The following is a 20,560-nucleotide window of genomic DNA, read 5'->3' as shown; positions in this document are numbered from 1 at the left end:
AATGAGTTGCACCCTCTTTTAGCCTCAATTTGTTGGGTCGTGGCCCATGTTGACTCCTGTGTCCCACACGCCACGTTTTTATTTAACTAGGCAGGTCCGTTAAGAGCAAATTCTTATTTACAATGACGGCATACCAAAAGGCCTCCTGTGGGGACGGGCTGGGATTAAAAATATAGGACAAAACACATCACGACAAGAGAGACACTACATCAAGAAAGACCCAAGACAACATAACATGGCAGCAACACAGCATGGTACAAATATTATTGGGCACAGACAACAGCACAAAGGGCAAGAAGGTAGAGACAATACATCGCGAGAAGCAGCCACTACTGTCAGTAAGAGTGTCCATGATTGAGTGAATGAAGAGATGGAGATAAACCGGTCCAGTTTGAGTCTTTGTTGCAGCTCGATAGTTCCAGTCGCTAGCTGCAGCCAACTGAAAAGACAACCGACCCAGGAATGTTTCTGCTTGTGGCAACTTTAGCACAATGTCACTGGCGAAACGGGTGTGGTATGTGGGGGATGAGGGCTACAGTAGATAACTCGGATAGGGGGGAGTGAGGCCTAAGAGGGTTTTATAAATAAGCATCAACCAGTGGGTCGTGCGACGGGTATACAGAGATGACCCGTTTACAGAGTATAGAGTGTCCTATAAGAAGCATTGGTGGCAATTCTGATGGCCCAATGGTAAAGAACATCTAGCTGCTCGAGAGCACCCTTACCTGCCGATCTATAAATTACGTCTCCGTAATCTAGCATGGGTAGGATGGTCATCTGAATCAGGGTTAGTTTGGCAGCTGGGGTGAAAGAGGAGCGATTACGATAGAGGAAACCAAGTCTAGATTTAACTTTAGCCTGCAGCTTTGCTATGTGCTGAGAGAAGGACAGTGCACCGTCTAGCCATGCTCCCAAGTACTTGTATGAGGTGACTCCTTCAAGCTCTAAACCCTCAGAGGTAGTAATCACACAGGTGGGGAGAGGGGCATTCTTCTTACCAAACCACATTACCTTTGTTTCGGAGGTGTTCAGAACCAGGTGAAGGGCAGAGAAAGCTTGTTGGACACTAAAAAAGCTTTGTTGTACAGCATTTAACACAAAATCTGGAGAGGGGCCAGCTGAGGATTAAACTATCATCTGTAAATAAATGGATGAGAGAGCTTCCTACTGGCTGAGCTATGTTGTTCATTTAAATTTAGAAGAGTGTGGGGCCTAGGATCAAGCCTTGGGATACTCCCTTGGTGACAGGTTGTGGCTGAGACAGCAGATGTTCTGACTTTATACACTGCACTCTTTGAGAGAGGTAGTTAGCAAACCAGGCCAAAGACCCCTCAGAGACACCAATACCTCAGAGACACCAATAGTCCTTAGCCGGCCCACAAAAATGTAATGGTCTACCGTATCAAAAGCTTTGGCCAAGTCAATAAAAATAGCAGCACAACGTTGCTTAGAATCAAGGGCAATGGTGACATTATTTAGGACCTTTAAGGTTGCGGTGAACACCCATAACCTGAGCGGAAACCAGATTGCATACCAGAGAGAATACTATAAACATCAAGAAAGCCAGTCAGTTGATTATTGACAGGTTTATCCAACAGTTGGCTGGAAGTCCATTGGGTGGTGGACCATTCTTGATACACACAGGAAACTGTTGAACATGTAAAAACCCAGCAGCATTGCAGTTCTTGACACAAACTGGTGCGCCTGGCACCTACTACCATACCCTGTTCAAAGGCACTTAAATATTTTGTCGTGCCCGTTCACCATCTGAATGGCACACATACACAATCCATGTCTCAATTGTCTCAAGGCTTAAAAATCATTCTTTAACCCGTCTCCTCCCCTTCATCTACACCGATTGAAGTGGATTTCACAAGTTACATCAATAAGTTACATCAAGCTTTCACCTGGTTAGTCTGTCATGGTAAGAGCAGGTGTACCTAATATTTTGTACACTCTGTGTATGTCCATGTGTTCTACCCATATTTGGCTTCAGTCAGGGCTCACCTAGCTCTGTACAGCAATTAAGCCTTCCACTCTGACTCATCTCAAAAGTGCTTTCACCTCCACTTCAGCAGGTAATGAGGAGGACCCCGAGGGCCTCGCACTCCATTTAGACGTCCCTCACATCTCCCGCTAGACACATCTCTGCATAATATTCTGCACCCTTTGCAAAAAAATGGATTTTCAGAAGGATTTTCAAGGTCCTTATTTCCTATTAATTTAAAGATGTCCTCCAGTGATTTATTTTACTTTTCCCAAGTATAAAGACAATAAAGTACACACACTAAAGGGTAAACAAATATTTTTTGATTAAAATAGTGTTTTTTAGACACAACTGCAAACTACAGGGAGGAGGGCATTCAAGGAGTTGGTTTAATGGGAAGTCCATTGGCCTTCCCCTTGCTCGAGGAACAATAGAAGAGCAATAGAGAATACCCCCACTCGTGCCATGTCAGACTTACCTGGACCACCTATTGAGATGTGCCTTTTGTTAAGTAAATCAGGTGTTCAATGGGGTGAGAATGAGACTGGAGTGCTACTTTAAGTCTTTGGAGCATTGTTCACATAATAGCACATTTCAGTTTTTCAAAACTTTCCCCAACGGAAACATTTCTCGTCGTTGAGGTTCAAGGAGGGGAAACAAATCCCAAAGAATGTGATATGAACATGATGCATCCACTGAAAGAAGTGATACAGTGTCTGGGCTGACTGTTAGTGAGAAAGACAGAGAGGCAGAGCAGTATGTCATTGTATCTGGAGGGAGAGTCATGGAGATGGCCTGTGTTATGTAATAATAACCTTCAGTGGCACTGACCCTCACTGCAGCGCAAGCACAGATACGTCCAGTCCCAACACCTACAGCGCTCTTATACATAATAGCACTTCTTTCTCCAAATCAGCCAGTAACACTGTAAAATACAGAACTTATTACTCCCTGCCTTTCTAATGGAGGTGAGGTCAACTGTTCAGGTAATGGTCTCTTTCTGGAAGAATCTCTCCATCTGCTCCGAAGTACCTTCTCATGGCTTTATCAAATATGAAACAGCACATTTCTGCCTCTGCAATTCTTTTTTTTTTTTTTTACCCCATTTTCTCCCCAATTTCGTGGTATCCAATTGGTACAGTGGCTTGCGGAAGTATTCACCCCCTTAGCATTTTTCCTATTTTCATTACAACATGGAATTAAAATTGATTTTTTTGTGGGTTTATATCATTTGATTTACCCAACATGCCTACCACTTTGAAGATGCAAAATATTTTTTATTGTGAAACAAACAAGAAATAAGACAAAAAACAGAAAACTTGAGTGTGCATAACTATTCACCCCCCCAATACTTTGTAGAGCCACCTTTTGCAGCAATTACAGCTGCAAGTCTGGGGTATGTCTATCAGCTTGGCACATCTAGCCAAGCACATCTAGCCATTCTTCAAGGCAAAACTGCTCCAGCTCCTTCAAGTTGGATGGATTCCGCTGGTGTACTGCAATCTTGTTCCGCTGGTGTACTGCAATTGGATTGAGGTCTGGGCTTTGACTAGGCCGTTCCATGACATTTACATGTTTCCCCTTAAACCACTCAAGTGTTGCATTAGCAGTATGCTTAGGGTCATTGTCCTGCTGGAAGATGAACCTCCGTCTCAATCTCAATTCTCTGGAAGACTGAAACCAGAATGCCAAGAATGTCCCTGTATTTAGCGCCATCCATCATTCCTTCAATTCTGACCAGTTTCCCAGTCCCTGCCGATGAAAACATCCCTACAGCATGATGCTGCCACCACCAGGTTTCACTGTGGGGATGGTATTCTTGGGGTAATGAGAGGTGTTGGGTTTGCGCCAGACATAGCATTTTCCTTGATGGCCAAAAAGCTCAATTTTAGTCTCATCTGACCAGAGTACCTTCTTCCATATGTTTGGGGAGACTCCACATGTCTTTTGGCAAACACCAAATGTGTTTGCTTATTTCTTTCTTTAACCTCCCTGGGCAAGGTGGGACGTTTGCATTGGATCTACTAAAGAGCATTTAGTAGATCACAGATTAACACTTTTCCCCTTCAATTAGGCACCACAACATAAAGTAATCTATATAACATTTACACATTCCTCTCACAATTCTTACCCTTTGTACGCTTGACGGATTTTAACTTTTTAACACAATTATATGAATGTTATCAATCTCTATCAACTAATACTGAATGCATGATCTTTTTAACCTTAGATGTTTTAAGATCCTCACATACTATGAACTTACTAATACTTTTTAATGTATAACAGGCTATGAGTATTTCCTTTAACCTGTCACACACACAGGTGGACTTTATTTAACTAATTATGTGATTTCTGAAGGTAATTGGTTGCACCAGATCTTATTTAGGGGCTTCATAGCAAAGGGGGTGAATACATATGCACGCACCACATTTCTGTTTTTTTAATTTCACTTCACCAATTTGGACTATTTTGTGTATGTCCATTACATGAAATCCACATAAAAATCCAGGTTGTAATGCAACAAAGTAGGAAAAACACCAAGGGGGATGAATACTTTTGCAAGGCACTGTAGTTACAGTCTTGTCTCGTCGCTGCAACTCCCATACGGACTCGGGAGAGGCAAAGGTCGAGAACTGTGTGTCCTCTGAAACACAAACCAACCAAACCACACTGCTTCTTGACACAATACCCACTTAACCCGGAAGTCAGCCACACCAATGTGTCAGAAGAAACACCGCACACCTGGTGACCGTGTCAGCGTGCACTGCACCTAGCCCACCACAGGAGTCACTAGTGTGTGAAGGGACAAGGACATCCCTGCTGGCCAAACCCTCCCCTAACCCGGACAACGCTGGGCCAATTGTGTGCCGCCCCATGGGTCTCCCAGTCGCGGCCGGCTGCGACAGAACCTGGACTCAAACCCAGAATCTCTAGTGGCACAGCTAGCACTGTGATGCAGTGCCTTAGACCACCATGCCACTCGGGAGGCCCTGCCTCTGCTCTTCTACTGTAATGATGTTTTATTATTTTTTAAACTGGTGTGTTATGTAGGTTTGTCTCAGATAACCTGGTATGTAATTGTATTGCCAGCCAGAGCAGTAAGGTTGTTTGTTGTTGTCCTGGGCTGGACTGGGCTGGGGCTTTGGGCCTGGGGCAGTGGAACCTCCAGTCCAGTACAGTGGGTCCGGGCCCCAGGCCTGAGGCAGCAGCTGTTAGTTGTGGGACTGGAGCCATCTAGCCAGGGAGCATGCTGGGACAGGAGAGAGGAGGGCCAAGCATTGTGTGAGTGTGTGTGTTTGTGCATGCTCGTGTGCCTGTGTGTAGGTGTGTGAGGGGTGTCCTGGCCTGGGCCTGGCAGATAGGCTGGCAGAGAGTCAGTGTTGTCCTGCAGGGTGAGGGAACTGACTGTGGCAATATGGCAGGGAGTCTGACAGCCAGGGAGACAGACCATCAGGGAGGACCTCACACTCAGGATCAGGTCCCACGGAGAGGATGGGGTCAGGAGACTGTCTGTCTGAAGAAGGCCCTGACTCCCCCGTCCCTCATCCAGCAGGTAATAGAGGGACGATACAGTACAATATTTCAACATGCTGAAACATGAACTGTTGAAGACAGTTGAAGAATAAAAACATGGAAGCTCATTAGTAGAAGGCGGATCACAAATCATACACCTATATATGTGAAAGGCATGTGTGGTTGCAAAATGTCATATTGATTAACTTCTGTTTTCAGTCTCTGTTGGTGCAGTTGAGCCATCTTCCCTGGAGAAGATCGACCTCAAGTTCATCGACACCACCTCCAAGTTTGGCCACGGCCGCTTCCAGACAGTGGAGGAAAAAAAGGAGTTCATGGTGCATTTTAGTCTAATGTCTCTTTACTTTCAACATTTAGAGCCAGTGGGTCACAAATCATACAATCCCTTATGGGGACCAGAAGGACTGACTGGGGACTTTGACAAGCTTAGTGACAAACGCAATGTGGACATGATGAGAGACTATTTCACTGATGCTATTTGATCAATGTTGTATTATTATCTTTAAGATATTCACAATCGAATAATAGTGACAGGGGGTACTTTGTAAGCCCAGTTTTGACAAAAAGGCAACATTTGATGATAGCCTTCAGACATTTAGAGGACAGCTGTAATGAGAATACCTAAGGCCTTAGCCTGAGCTTGCCAGAATAGACTGCAGCTCCAATGCACCCCTGCACTGTGGCATCAGTATTCCAAGCCCGTTCCCATGGACACAGCTTTCCTTTCTTCCCCAAGCTTATGGGAGCAGGAGTGCCCTTCTCCCTGCATGAATTACTGCCTCTCACCACCAGAGTGCAGGATGGGTGGGATATCATGGCCCATTTCCTTCACAGCCTTTTCTTAAATCCCTATCATGCTGTCTAGTGGTTCTACTGTTTCTTTATGAGGAACCTGTTTCTTTTCTCCTACTGTTTCTTTATGAGGAATCTGTTTCTTTTCCACTACTGTTTCTTTATGAGGAACCTGTTTCTTTTCTCCTACTGTTTCTTCATGAGGAATCTGTTTCTTTTCTCCTACTGTTTCTTCATGAGGAACCTGTTTCTTTTCTCCTACTGTTTCTTTATGAGGTATCTGTTTCTTTTCCACTACTGTTTCTTTATGAGGTATCTGTTTCTTTTCCACTACTGTTTCTTTATGAGGAACCTGTTTCTTTTCTCCTACTGTTTCTTCATGAGGAATCTGTTTCTTTTCCACTACTGTTTCTTTATGAGGTATCTGTTTCTTTTCTCCTACTGTTTCTTTATGAGGTATCTGTTTCTTTTCCACTACTGTTTCTTTATGAGGTATCTGTTTCTTGTCCACTACTGTTTCTTCATGAGGAACCTGTTTCTTTTCCACTACTGTTTCTTTATGAGGAATCTGTTTCTTTTCTACTACTGTTTCAAACGCTTTTGTGAAAGTACAGATTGCGCACTTAGCTATTGTTTCCTCCCTCTGTTTTGAGTATAGCGGTTGTTGTGACGATGTGATTTTTGAATTTGTCATTTTGAACTCAGTGTTCGTTTGTCCTCGTGACATGTCCTGTAGAAGAGCCATGCCTAGCTATCTGTAGCCTCTCACCTCTCCCTGACCCCAAAATAACCTAGGTGAGCGCAGTCAGCAACTCTCTGGTCAGCATAAACAAGAGGCAATCTCTCTCTCTCTCTCTCTCTCTCTCTCTCTCTCTCTCTCTCTCTCTCTCTCTCTCTCTCTCTCTCTCTCTCTCTCTCTCTCTCTCTCTCTCTCTCTCTCTCTCTCTCTCTCTCTCTCTCTCTCTCTCTCTCTCTCTCTCTCTCTCTCTCTCTCTCTCTCTCTCTCTCTCTCTCTCTCTCTCGCACGCACGCACACACACACACACAGTCTTGTACAGCTAACCTTGTGGGGTCACTCTTCAGCTGAACAGTTTCCAGCCGTGCCCAACCGAGCCCTTCTCTTGCGGTGGCCTTTTCGTTGGGGATAAGAGGCGAGTCTTCAGGTGACGTGCCTGATGGTCCCATGGGGTGCTCTGTCCCAGAACACTGGCTGCTAAAGTCAGATAAAGGTCATTGTTGATTTGATGCGAGGTTATGTAACCTTGGAGACTGCTGTACTTAGACACAAAGACAGCCCAGAGAAGAGGATGGTCTCTTAGTATTCCCAGCCAGAAGGGGACAGTATGTTCCTCCGGCCTCATCTCCCCCCCCCCCCACACACACACTTCTCTGATCACACAGCACTGCAGAGAGACACACCAGGCACTTTGATCACAACACCGGGAGAGAGAGAAAAGGAAATGGAGGGATAGAGGGAGAGGTACACAGAGAGAGGGAGACACTCAGAGTGAGAGGCTAATTTCTTGCATGCTAAAATGCAGATATTGACACACAGTAGGAGAGGGGAGAAACAATTAGAGTGTGAGAAATCTCTCCCTCCTCTGGCTCCATTTCAGATATGACACTTTGTAACCTTCAGCGACAGAGCATGGGAAATCCAGCCTATGATGTGAGCCGTGTAGCTGGAGCCTTGCTCTCCTCTCACTGCGGTGGGCGAGGAGAGTTAACCCTCCATGACGTCACCACGGAATGTCCAACTCTGTCAGGCTGCCAAGAAAGGACTTGACTCTTCAAGGGCACGTCTAGCCACTCCAGACTCTAACTCTCCACTGTCAGGATGGGAGACGGGGATAGAGGGATGAAGAGAGGATGGCTGTTGAAGCCACAGAGAATCCAGTGGTAAGGAGCTCATTAGGAGTGTGGCCCACAAATGCATCTTCCCCCGCAGTGAGCTGGGACTCTCGTATGGACGGACACCACCGCCACACTGTCAATTACATTTCAGTGATGTCAACAGCACTTCCCTCCTTTCATCACATATCCTGCATTCTAAGACAGAGAGAGAGACATAAAGAGAGAGGGATGGATGAAGAGGGAAGGAGAGTTAGAGGGAGAGAGATGTTCTGCATTCATGAGAGCAAGCAAAAACAACAGGGAAGACGGGTGGGAGAAGGGAGGAGATAGTATGTGAGTGTATAAGTCACAGAGGGATAGAGAATGAGAGATTGTGCTGGAGAGGCAAATTAAGGACAAGCATGTCAGCCAGACAAGATGGAGGAAGTGAGAGAGGGAGGGACAGAGACAGAGATGAAAGAGAGAGGGAGAACCTCCAATCCCAAAACATAAAAAACTGACGTGTGTGTGTGTGTGTGTGTACGGCTAGTAGGACTCGATGTGGCTTCATGGTAATGTCAGTATCTCCTCTCCTCCACTTAGGATTTAATGTAATCCAGCCTTGTAAAATGGCTGCTTCTTATGAATTCTGAATAAAAATGCCTATACTGTACATAAAAAGCCCTATTCATTCAGAGTGCTTCGTGGACACATTCTTAGACAAATTTATGGAGAGAAGCTTTTGTCAGTGAACTCAGATAATACAGTGAATCAAGATCTCAGCACTTTGTCTAATAGAAACAGTTTGGGGTCTTTTTCTTTTCCCCATGAACCTGCTGGCCCTTTAATTTGAATGGAGTTGGAGCCCAAATAGATTGCAGATGGCTCATTGCTCCCACACTGCACAGAGACCATAATAGGATCCCTTGAAGTTATCAGCAAAGTTAGTGCTAGTAGTAAAATACAATAATAAAAAAAAAATTGGGCAGGGACTCTGCTGTCCTGCATCAGGGACTAATGGGACAGAGAAGGGCTTTGACTGGCCTGTGCAGGAGCTGATCCCATACTCTTCATTGGCTCTCCTGGAGACCCATTTCATGAGCCATGCTGGATAGAGAGACCACTATATTAATCTCTCTTCATGAGCCATGCTGGACAGAGAGACCACTATATTAATCCCTCTTCATGAGCCATGCTGGACAGAGAGACCACTATATTACTCCCTCTTCATGAGCCATGCTGGACAGAGAGACCACTATATTACTCCCTCTTCATGAGCCATGCTGGACAGAGAGACCACTATATTACTCCCTCTTCATGAGCCATGCTGGATAGAGAGACCACTATATTACTCCCTCTTCATGAGCCATGCTGGACAGAGAGACCACTATATTACTCCCTCTTCATGAGCCATGCTGGACAGAGAGACCACTATATGACTCCCTCTTCATGAGCCATGCTGGATAGAGAGACCACTATATTACTCCCTCTTCATGAGCCATGCTGGACAGAGAGACCACTATATTACTCCCTCTTCATGAGCCATGCTGGATAGAGAGACCACTATATTACTCCCTCTTCATGAGCCATGCTGGACAGAGAGACCACTATATTACTCCCTCTTCATGAGCCATGTTGGACAGAGAGACCACTATATTACTCCCTCTTCATGAGCCATGCTGGACAGAGAGACCACTATATTACTCCCTCTTCATGAGCCATGCTGGACAGAGAGACCACTATATTACTCCCTCTTCATGAGCCATGCTGGACAGAGAGACCACTATATTACTCCCTCTTCATGAGCCATGCTGGATAGAGAGACCACTATATTACTCCCTCTTCATGAGCCATGCTGGACAGAGAGACCACTATATTTCTCCCTCTTCATGAGCCATGTTGGACAGAGAGACCACTATATTACTCCCTCTTCATGAGCCATGCTGGACAGAGAGACCACTATATTACTCCCTCTTCATGAGCCATGCTGGATAGAGAGACCACTATATTAATCCCTCTTCATGAGCCATGCTGGACAGAGAGACCACTATATTACTCCCTCTTCATGAGCCATGCTGGACAGAGAGACCACTATATTACTCCCTCTTCATGAGCCATGCTGGACAGAGAGACCACTATATTACTCCCTCTTCATGAGCCATGTTGGACAGAGAGACCACTATATTGCTCCCTCTTCATGAGCCATGCTGGACAGAGAGACCACTATATTGCTCCCTCTTCATGAGCCATGTTGGACAGAGAGACCACTATATTACTCCCTCTTCATGAGCCATGCTGGACAGAGAGACCACTATATTACTCCCTCTTCATGAGCCATGCTGGACAGAGAGACCACTATATTACTCCCTCTTCATGAGCCATGTTGGACAGAGAGACCACTATATTACTCCCTCTTCATGAGCCATGTTGGACAGAGAGACCACTCTATTACTCCCTCTTCATGAGCCATGCTGGACAGAGAGACCACTATATTACTCCCTCTTCATGAGCCATGCTGGACAGAGAGACCCCTATATTACTCCCTCTTCATGAGCCATGCTGGACAGAGAGACCACTATATTACTCCCTCTTCATGAGCCATGTTGGACAGAGAGACCACTATATTACTCCCTCTTCATGAGCCATGTTGGACAGAGAGACCACTATATTACTCCCTCTTCATGAGCCATGCTGGACAGAGAGACCACTATATTACTCCCTCTTCATGAGCCATGCTGGATAGAGAGACCACTATATTACTCCCTCTTCATGAGCCATGTTGGACAGAGAGACCACTCTATTACTCCCTCTTCATGAGCCATGCTGGATAGAGAGACCACTATATTAATCCCTCTTCATGAGCCATGCTGGACAGAGAGACCACTCTATTACTCCCTCTTCATGAGCCATGCTGGACAGAGAGACCACTATATTACTCCCTCTTCATGAGCCATGCTGGACAGAGAGACCACTATATTACTCCCTCTTCATGAGCCATGCTGGACAGAGAGACCACTGTATTACTCCCTCTTCATGAGCCATGTTGGACAGAGAGACCACTATATTACTCCCTCTTCATGAGCCATGTTGGACAGAGAGACCACTATATTACTCCCTCTTCATGAGCCATGCTGGACAGAGAGACCACTATATTACTCCCTCTTCATGAGCCATGCTGGACAGAGAGACCACTATATTACTCCCTCTTCATGAGCCATGCTGGACAGAGAGACCACTATATTACTCCCTCTTCATGAGCCATGCTGGACAGAGAGACCACTATATTACTCCCTCTTCATGAGCCATGCTGGACAGAGAGACCACTATATTACTCCCTCTTCATGAGCCATGCTGGACAGAGAGACCACTATATTGCTCCCTCTTCATGAGCCATGCTGGACAGAGAGACCACTATATTACTCCCTCTTCATGAGCCATGTTGGACAGAGAGACCACTATATTACTCCCTCTTCATGAGCCATGTTGGACAGAGAGACCACTATATTACTCCCTCTTCATGAGCCATGCTGGACAGAGAGACCCCTATATTACTCCCTCTTCATGAGCCATGCTGGACAGAGAGACCACTATATTACTCCCTCTTCATAAGCCATGCTGGACAGAGAGACCCTTATATTACTCCCTCTTCATGAACCATGCTGGACAGAGAGACCACTCTATTACTCCCTCTTCATGAGCCATGCTGGACAGAGAGACCACTATATTACTCCCTCTTCATGAGCCATGTTGGACAGAGAGACCACTATATTAATCCCTCTTCATGAGCCATGCTGGACAGAGAGACCACTATATTACTCCCTCTTCATGAGCCATGCTGGACAGAGAGACCACTATATTACTCCCTCTTCATGAGCCATGCTGGACAGAGAGACCACTATATTACTCCCTCTTCATGAGCCATGCTGGACAGAGAGACCACTATATTACTCCCTCTTCATGAGCCATGTTGGACAGAGAGACCACTATATTACTCCCTCTTCATGAGCCATGCTGGACAGAGAGACCACTATATTACTCCCTCTTAATAAAAAATACACAAACACAGCCAGTGTTGCCACAGCCTCAGACCCTTTGGTTCCACTCAGAGGGCTGCTATTACGTGTCTGCCTCACACACTCACGTGTGCTCGCATAAACACACACACGTTCACGCTTGCCACACACGCACACGCTCACCTCATTGCAGAGAAAAACGGGTGCATCAGGTCCTGAAAGGGATGCTTTTAGGGCGGTCGTGTAGAAAGGTGTCGTATATCATTTCTACATGGATAGCTCCAGCTACAGAGTCCTAGTTTTATTGCAAACCTGTGTTCCTTTTTCAGGAATGTCATGTCCTAGAAAGACACCACGCGGTGATGTGTCTTATGTGCTGTTTTATCTTTACAATAATGGTTTCTCCCATACTGTAGCCTAAAGACAGAAACATGCTTGTTAACACAAGTGTTAGTACATGGTAGAGAGTAGAGACACACAGAGAGACAGTGTGAGAGTGTATCAGAAACATAGAACAAGGGTGTTAAAGTGAAAGGATACAGTAGGTTAGAGACACAGTGAAACAGGCTGATTTGTTCTCCTAGGATTGGTATTTTATTCATCAGGACTTGATGCATCCAAGTAAAGCATCATTCGGTTTTGGCACCTTTAAAGATTTCATTTTCAATTTGAACAACACATTGAAAATCAAAAGAAACAAAGAAATGACTAAGGCTGTGTGAATTTGAAAAATAAAATACGTACATATATATTTATATAAAGAATTTAACCAAACCATTTAAAAAAAAATCTGTTTTTGTTCAATGTAGATTGTTTGGTTTCTTTCACAAAAGCATAAGATAAAATGAAGTAAATAAAAAAACATAAGAGAAAAAATACTCATGAAACATTACTAGTTTAAACGTTGGCGTCATCACTTTTTTCCCCTTCTAATTATCATTATCCAAAACTTAAGTTTCTCAAGAGCAGATTTGCTGTAATTTTATAGCATGCATTTAATTTCAGAAAATTTGATTCACTTAGCTTCTCTTGTACTATTTCATATTTATCTTGTTGCTTGCCTTTTACGCAAGTATTTATTTTTGTATTTGGCATCCTCTTCTTTTCCTCCCCCTCTCCTCCTTCCTTTTTCTTCGAGAAGTCGTGTTTGGAGTCTTTTTTTCTTGGTGTGAACTTTGACCCCATTGTTGTTGTTGGTGGTTCCTCTTGAGGGGTTCAACACTCCCATGACGACCCCCCCCAAAAAGAAAGCGAACAGGGACTCAGAAAAAGGCGAGAAGGTTCTATTAAAATAATCTCTATTTTTCTACTGTTGACTGTCTGCGTCTGTCTCTCGTCATGTTTCAGCAGCTCCGTAGTGTAGTGTACCTACAGTACTTTCTCTCTGGCTCTGTCATCCTTCCAGCAGATCCTAAAAGAGTCTTTTCTCGTGTTACCAACAGCACTTAGTTTAGTTTACTTGTTTGTTTTTTTGCTTCAGTAAAGTCTGTATCTCTTGATTATTAACTTAATAATTTATTTATAAAATTAATACACATATAGTACCTTTGTTAGAGTTTACAGACTGGGCTAATTCTTACTGAATCCCAAGCTGCAAAAATTCACAGTTTTAATGCAGAAAATAAGTACATGAATAAATATGACAACAAATCAGAGGCATATGGCAGGTGGTATGATGGGAAAGTACAGCAGCTTGTTGCACCACCAAAACTGTGGAGCCAAACTGTCAAAACAAAAGGTTATGAAATCAAGAATCAAATTTAAATCATAACCCTCCCTTTCAGTGCCCCACCCTCATCACCCATCCCCACCCATAAAAATGACTCAGTCTCTAAGGACAATCTGCCCCATTCTCCCAGTACTACCATTTACTCCAAAGGAACTGAACAAACCCCTTTAGACTCTCTCAACAATGGTAGATGGGAAAATCATGCAGTTGAATGAAATAAAATCATCAATCTCTATAAACATGGAAACTCATCCTGGCCTATGGTATATTAGAGACCTGGGTGGGGGCCTCGCTGTCTCCGCTCCCCCGGGCTCTGCTCTCAGGGCTCCCTCATACGGGCGTGGTGCGGCGGTTGGCTGTGTTGGTCGAGTCTTTTTCCTTCTGAATACAGTTGTGGACCTGCAGGAAGGTATGGTCCCTCTCCGAGTTGTAGGTGGCGGTCGGCGTGCCCCCGGCCTTCAGGGTGTCCCGGGGCAGCGTGTACATGGAGATCTCTGTAGAGGGTAGCGCGCTGAAGCCCTTGAGGCCCACAGGCGAGGTGTCGCGGGAGTGCGAGGGGTCTGTGGACCGGGAGGAGGAGCGCGAGCGGCGCCGGTAACGGTAACGGTAGGATGGGATGCGTGTGATGGCCGAGGCCTGGAGGTAGTCGGCAGCCCTGGCTCCTGCCCGGAGCTGCCGATGGCGGTCGATGAACATGTGAGCTGCCAGGACGCCCACCATCTCGGCCATTATGAAGGACAGGGCTCCGAAGTAGAAGGACCAGCCGTAGGAGTAGCTGTTCTTCTTAGAGTCGCTCTTAGAGGGGTCCCCTGCGTTGGCTGATATGTACACGATGATCCCGATGATGTTACTCAGGCCTGAGGGAGTGGGGGGTGGAAGGTTGGGGAGTTGGAGGGGCGGGATGAGAGAACAGAGGAATTATGCAATCGGTTAAGACAGGACATTTACCTTTTCTAGGCAAACCACATATGCAGTAGTCCTCCATGAACCTGTTCTACAACTGATTGCATCTATCCACCACAGTGAATACGCCATTACCAAGACAAACCTTTTGAAACAAGTGCCACGGATTCACCAAAGGATAATGTACATACATACTGAACTTCTCACTGTTTTAAAAATATGACTGAATACGACCCAGAAATATGACCCAAGCCAGAGCCTCTGCCCTTATAGTGTTAAGAACAAAGACTGAGATCCAGAGTCAGATCAGTTGGGACAGCACATAACATGACCACACATCTGATTCACATAGGGATCACAACCTACGATAGGGATAATAATCATATACTCATATACACTGAGTGTACAAAACATTAGGAACACCTGCTCTTTCCATGACATAGACTGACCAGGTGAATCCAGGTGAAAGCTATGGTTCCTTATTGATGTCACTTGTTAAATCCACTTCAATCAGTGTAGATGAAGGGGAGGAGTCAGTTTAAAGAAGTATCTTTAAGCCTTGAGACAGTTGAGACATGGATTGTGTGTGTGTGCCATTCAGAGGGTCAACGGGCAAGACAAAATATTGTAGTGCCTTTGAACAGGGTATGGTAGTAGGTGCCTGGCGCACCAGTTTGAGTGTTTCAGGAGCTACAACGCTGTTGGGTTTTTCACACTCAACAGTTTCCTGTGTGTATCAAGAATGGTCCATCACCCAAGGGACCAGCCAACTTGACGGAACTGTGGGACTCACTGGAGTCAACATGGGCCAGAATTCCTGAAGAACACTTTCGACATCTTGTAGAGTCCATGCCCCATCAAATTGAGGATGTTCTGATGTTGAGGTCTAATGTTTTGTACACTCAGTGTATATATATCTACTTTGACTGTAGCGTTTAGTCACGAAGAGAGAGAAGTGTGTATAACAGTAGAGCTGGGATGATGGATCATTGGGAAAGTATGTCAGGGACACCATATTTTTAGAGTTGAATCCCAATGGGTAGCTTCTAGCCCAGCACCCAGATCAGGAGAAAATAAGTGGATAAAGAGGGAAGAATGGAGTGCGTGACTTGTGGCTGCTGCTGAGTGGAGGCTGAGCTGACTGAGGAGTTGCAGTACTGGGGATGACCAGCAGAGAGCGATAGACTGCTTGTGCACCTTAGCCGGATTAGTCAACAGTCTCTTCTTTGCTGGATTTACATCCATCTGTACAACTGTTCTATGTAAGTGAACCATAATAACATTGCATGTTTGTGACTAAAAAGTAGTGACTGAAAACATTTGCATTTGTGTACACTTTGTATCAATGAAACCAACTCATTTAAAGCTAGTCTCCCTAATTTAACCCCTACTATCCCTCTCCACCATAGTTTCTCTTTCTTTTTCCCAGTCTTCCTTCCTCTCTTCCTCTACCTGCCCTAGATACACACCCCTTCCTCTCTCTCTTCCCCTCTCTTCCCCTCTCTTCTCCTCTCTCTTCTTCTCTCTTTTCCTCTCTCTTCTTCTCTCTTTTCCTCTCTCTTCCCCTCTCTTCCCCTCTCTTCTCCTCTCTCTTCTTCTCTCTTTTCCTCTCTCTTCTTCTCTCTCTTCCCCTCTCTTCTCCTCTCTCTTCTTCTCTCTTTTCCTCTCTCTTCTTCTCTCTTTTCCTCTCTCTTCCCCTCTCTTCCCCTCTCTTCTCCTCTCTCTTCTTCTCTCTTTTCCTCTCTCTTCCTCTCTCTTTTCCTCTCTCTTCCTCTCTCTTTTCCTCTCTCTTCCTCTCTCTTTTCCTCTCTCTTCCTCTCTCTTTTCCTCTCTCTTCCTCTCTCTTTTCCTCCCTCTTCCACTCTCTCTTCCTCTCTCTCTCCCTCTCTCTCTTCCTCTCTCTTTTCCTCTCTCTTCCTCTCTCTTTTCCTCTCTTTTCCTCTCTCTTCTTCTCTCTTTTCCTCTCTCTTCCTCTCTCTTTTCCTCTCTCTTCCTCTCTCTTTTCCTCTCTCTCTTCCTTTCTTTCTTCCACTCCCTCTTCCACTCTCTCTTCCTCTCTCTCTCCCTCTCTCTCTTCCTCTCTCTCTTTCTCTCTCTCTTCCTCTCTCTCTTCCTCTCTGTCTTCCTCTCTGTCTCCCTCTGTCTTCCTCTCTCTCTTCCTCTCTTTCTTCCTCTCTCTACCTCTCTTTCTTCCTCTCTCTCTTCGTCTTTCTCTTCCTCTCTGTCTTCCTCTCTCTCTTCCTGTCTTTCTTCCTCTCTCTCTTCCCCTCTCTCTTCCTCTCTGTCTTCCTCTCTCTCTTCCTGTCTTTCTTCCTCTCTCTCTTCCCCTCTCTCTTCCTCTCTGTCTTCCTCTCTCTCTTCCTGTCTTTCTTCCCCTCTCTCTTCCTCTCTTTCTTCCTCTCTTCCTCTCTATTTTCCGCTCTCTATTCCTTTCTTTCTTCCACTCTCTCTTCCTTTCACTCTTCCCCTCTCTCTCTTCCTCTTCCTCTTTCTCTTCCTCTCTCTTTTCCTCTTTCTCTTCCCCTCTCTCTTCCTCTCTCTCTTCCCCTCTTTCTTCCTCTCTATCTCTTCCTCTCTATCTCTTCCTCTATCTCTTCCTCTCTCTATTCCTCTCTAGACTCACCTGCAGACACAAAGAAGATCCCTGCGCTGAGGATGATGTTGTGGCGTGACTTGTAGAACTCGCTGGCAGCTATACACAAGCCTCCCATGAAGAGCAGGATGACACTGAGGATGGGGAAGATGCTGGAAGCTCGTACCGCACCTGAGAACAGATAGAGGACATGAGAGGAGGAAAATAAAAGAGAGGGCGGACAGGGGGGTTATATAGGGATAGAGAAGAAGAGAGAGATAGGATAAATAAAATGGTAAATATAGAGAAAGAGATAGGAGAGGAAGAATAAGAGCGGAGAAAAGTGAAAAATGAGGGAGAGAGAAGAGAGAATGTAAATTAGACTCCCAACATCAGCTCCCTATCTGAGCCACATCATAATCAACACTGCATCAGCGCTGTGAAAGTCTTGATCAACACCAGCCAGTGAGTGTATCTCCTCAGTGAGCCTCTGTTACCCAACGTTATGTAATCACGCCACCTGACTACACACAGCACAACCCAACACTCAGTTAGCACACACAGCTCCCCAGATTGGAGCGTTGCATTACGCCATGTCATGTAGTGCAAATGACATTAACTCCACCAGAGCTCCAGGGGCCTAGCCTGTGGGGTGATGGGGGGCGAGGCTCTTCAAACCAAGCTCACGTCCTTGACTGATACTGGTACGGATGACAGAGCAAGAACTGAAGGGTTGAGGTACTGATGACAGAGCTAGAACTGAAGGGTTGAGGTACTGATGACAGAGCTAGAACTGAAAGGTTGAGGTACTGATGACAGAGCTAGAACTGAAGGTTTGAGGTACTGATGACAGAGCTAGAACTGAAGGGTTGAGGTACTGATGACAGAGCTAGAACTGAAGGGTTGAGGTACTGATGACAGAGCTAGAACTGAAGGGTTGAGGTTCTGATGACAGAGCTAGAACTGAAGGGTTGAGGTACTGATGACAGAGCTAGAACTGAAAGGTTGAGGTACTGATGACAGAGCTATAACTGAAGGGTTGAGGTACTGATGACAGAGCTAGAACTGAAGGGTTGAGGTACTGATGACAGAGCTAGAACTGAAGGGTTGAGGTACTGATGACAGAGCTAGAACTGAAGGGTTGAGGTACTGATGACAGAGCTAGAACTGAAGGATTGAGGTACTGATGACAGAGCTATAACTGAAGGGTTGAGGTTCTGATGACAGAGCTATAACTGAAGGATTGAGGTACTGATGACAGAGCTATAACTGAAGGGTTGAGGTACTGATGACAGAGCTAGAACTGAAGGGTTGAGGTACTGATGACAGAGCTAGAACTGAAGGGTTGAGGTACTGATGACAGAGCTAGAACTGAAGGGTTGAGGTACTGATGACAAAGCTAGAACTGAAGGGTTGAGGTACTGATGACAGAGCTAGAACTGAAGGATTGAGGTACTGATGACAGAGCTATAACTGAAGGGTTGAGGTACTGATGACAGAGCTAGAACTGAAGGGTTGAGGTACTGATGACAGAGCTAGAACTGAAGGGTTGAGGTTCTGATGACAGAGCTAGAACTGAAGGGTTGAGGTACTGATGACAGAGCTAGAACTGAAGGGTTGAGGTACTGATGACAGAGCTAGAACTGAAGGGTTGAGGTTCTGATGACAGAGCTATAACTGAAGGGTTGAGGTACTGATGACAGAGCTAGAACTGAAGGGTTGAGGTACTGATGACAGAGCTAGAACTGAAGGGTTGAGGTACTGAGGAGCATTAAGGTGTTGAGGATGGAACCCACAGGTGAGACTGAATGTCGTGCTGAGGTCTATAGAGCATAGAGGAAATACTTCAACCTCCTCAGGTCACCCTTGCCCATCCTTCCTTCCTTCTTCCTTATGCCTCCCTCCTCTCTCACTCCCCCATCCTCCCTTCCCCCCTCTCTCACTCCCCCATCCTCCCTCCTCTCTCACTCCCCCATCCTCCCTCCTCTCTCACTCCCCCATCCTCCCTCCTCTCTCACTCCCCCATCCTCCCTCTCCTCATATTCTCTCTCTCCTGTTTAACATGCACACTTAAACTTTCATCAGGCTGGTTACATTTTTTCCACCACTTTTTCACTACTTCACCTTGCCTCTCTGCGCGGCTGCCACCTCAGCACTTTCCCCAGCTTCTCCCCAAAATGCTGACGCCGTCGCCAGGGCTGGGTGGCTGCGCGCTGAACTCTGCCGCCTGCACCCCCGCGGGGACCCGGGGCTCCTGGAGGCCCAACTGCCTTCCCTGCCTACCTGCTGCACGCCTCCCTCCCTTCCCCTCTCATCCTTCCCCAATGCCCTAACGCACCACATCACACATCACACAGCCTCCAATCCCCTCCATGCACGGTAGGGGAGAGGAGAGCCACGGTGAGCCCACAGGCACCCTGGGAGATGGCAGTAGCAGCAGCAGGCCGACAGCTGAGGAGGACTGGGCCAAGTGGTGGCCACGGCTGGCTGGGTCACCATCACTCACTCACCCTCCACTGGGCCCACAACAGTAACTACAGTAAGACTGGAGACAGGAGAGGCTGAGGAGGCCCTGTAGGGTACTGAGGATGGATGTTCATCAAGACTGTATTGATACTGTATGTGGTTGTGGAGTTATGTATTACTAGTCGGAAGTGTAATTTGTGTTTTATGCCATTATTATTTGAAGTGCTGTATCTCTTTCTTCATCTCTCTCTCTCTGTCTCTCTGTCTCTCTGTCTCTCTGTCTCTGTCTCTGTCTCTCTCTCTCTGTCTCTCTGTCTCTGTCTCTGTCTCTGTCTCTCTCTCTCTGTTTCTCTCTCTCTCTCTCCCTCTCTTACCCTCTCCCACTCTCGCTCTCTCTTTCCCCTTCTTTCTCTCTCTCCATCCCTTCATCCTCCTCCTCTCCCTGTCCTTGGAGCAGAGGGAGTAGTGTGGTGTAGTTACAGGTGGCGTGGTGATTAAATATGAAGTTGTCCTGGAAGTTGACCCTGCTCTTTTGTCCCCCTTCTCACACCTCCCCCTCCTCCCTCCATCCCTCCAATCCGGCTCACGTTAACCCTGGAGATATTAAAATGGCCAGTTACTCTACATTACCTGGGAGAGGGCAGAGGGGCTCTTTCTCATCAATCAGCTTCATTTGCACCGACAAAAGAGGGATAAAGGGCCAGACAAATTGTATTGATTGTTGACAGAGA

General features: G+C 46.0%; 1 protein-coding gene across 1 annotated transcript in view; it reads right to left on the bottom strand.

Moving 5' to 3' along the window:
• Positions 1-12,727: 12,727 nt before the first annotated feature.
• Positions 12,728-20,560, bottom strand: part of LOC115202953 (voltage-dependent calcium channel gamma-2 subunit) — a 73,664-nt gene continuing 65,831 nt past the window's right edge. The window contains exons 3-4 of the mRNA XM_029767165.1: positions 17,415-17,555; positions 12,728-14,745 (exon numbers count right to left, since the gene is read on the bottom strand). Coding sequence (XP_029623025.1) covers positions 14,219-14,745; positions 17,415-17,555 — 668 coding nt within the window. The 3' untranslated portion in view covers positions 12,728-14,218. The remainder of the gene's footprint in view (positions 14,746-17,414; positions 17,556-20,560) is intronic.

The sequence above is a fragment of the Salmo trutta genome, chromosome 1, assembly GCF_901001165.1.
Source record: "Salmo trutta chromosome 1, fSalTru1.1, whole genome shotgun sequence".
Classification (NCBI taxonomy): domain Eukaryota; kingdom Metazoa; phylum Chordata; class Actinopteri; order Salmoniformes; family Salmonidae; genus Salmo; species Salmo trutta.
Note: the sequence above shows the minus strand (reverse complement) of the source record. Positions and strands in the feature narration are given on the sequence as shown.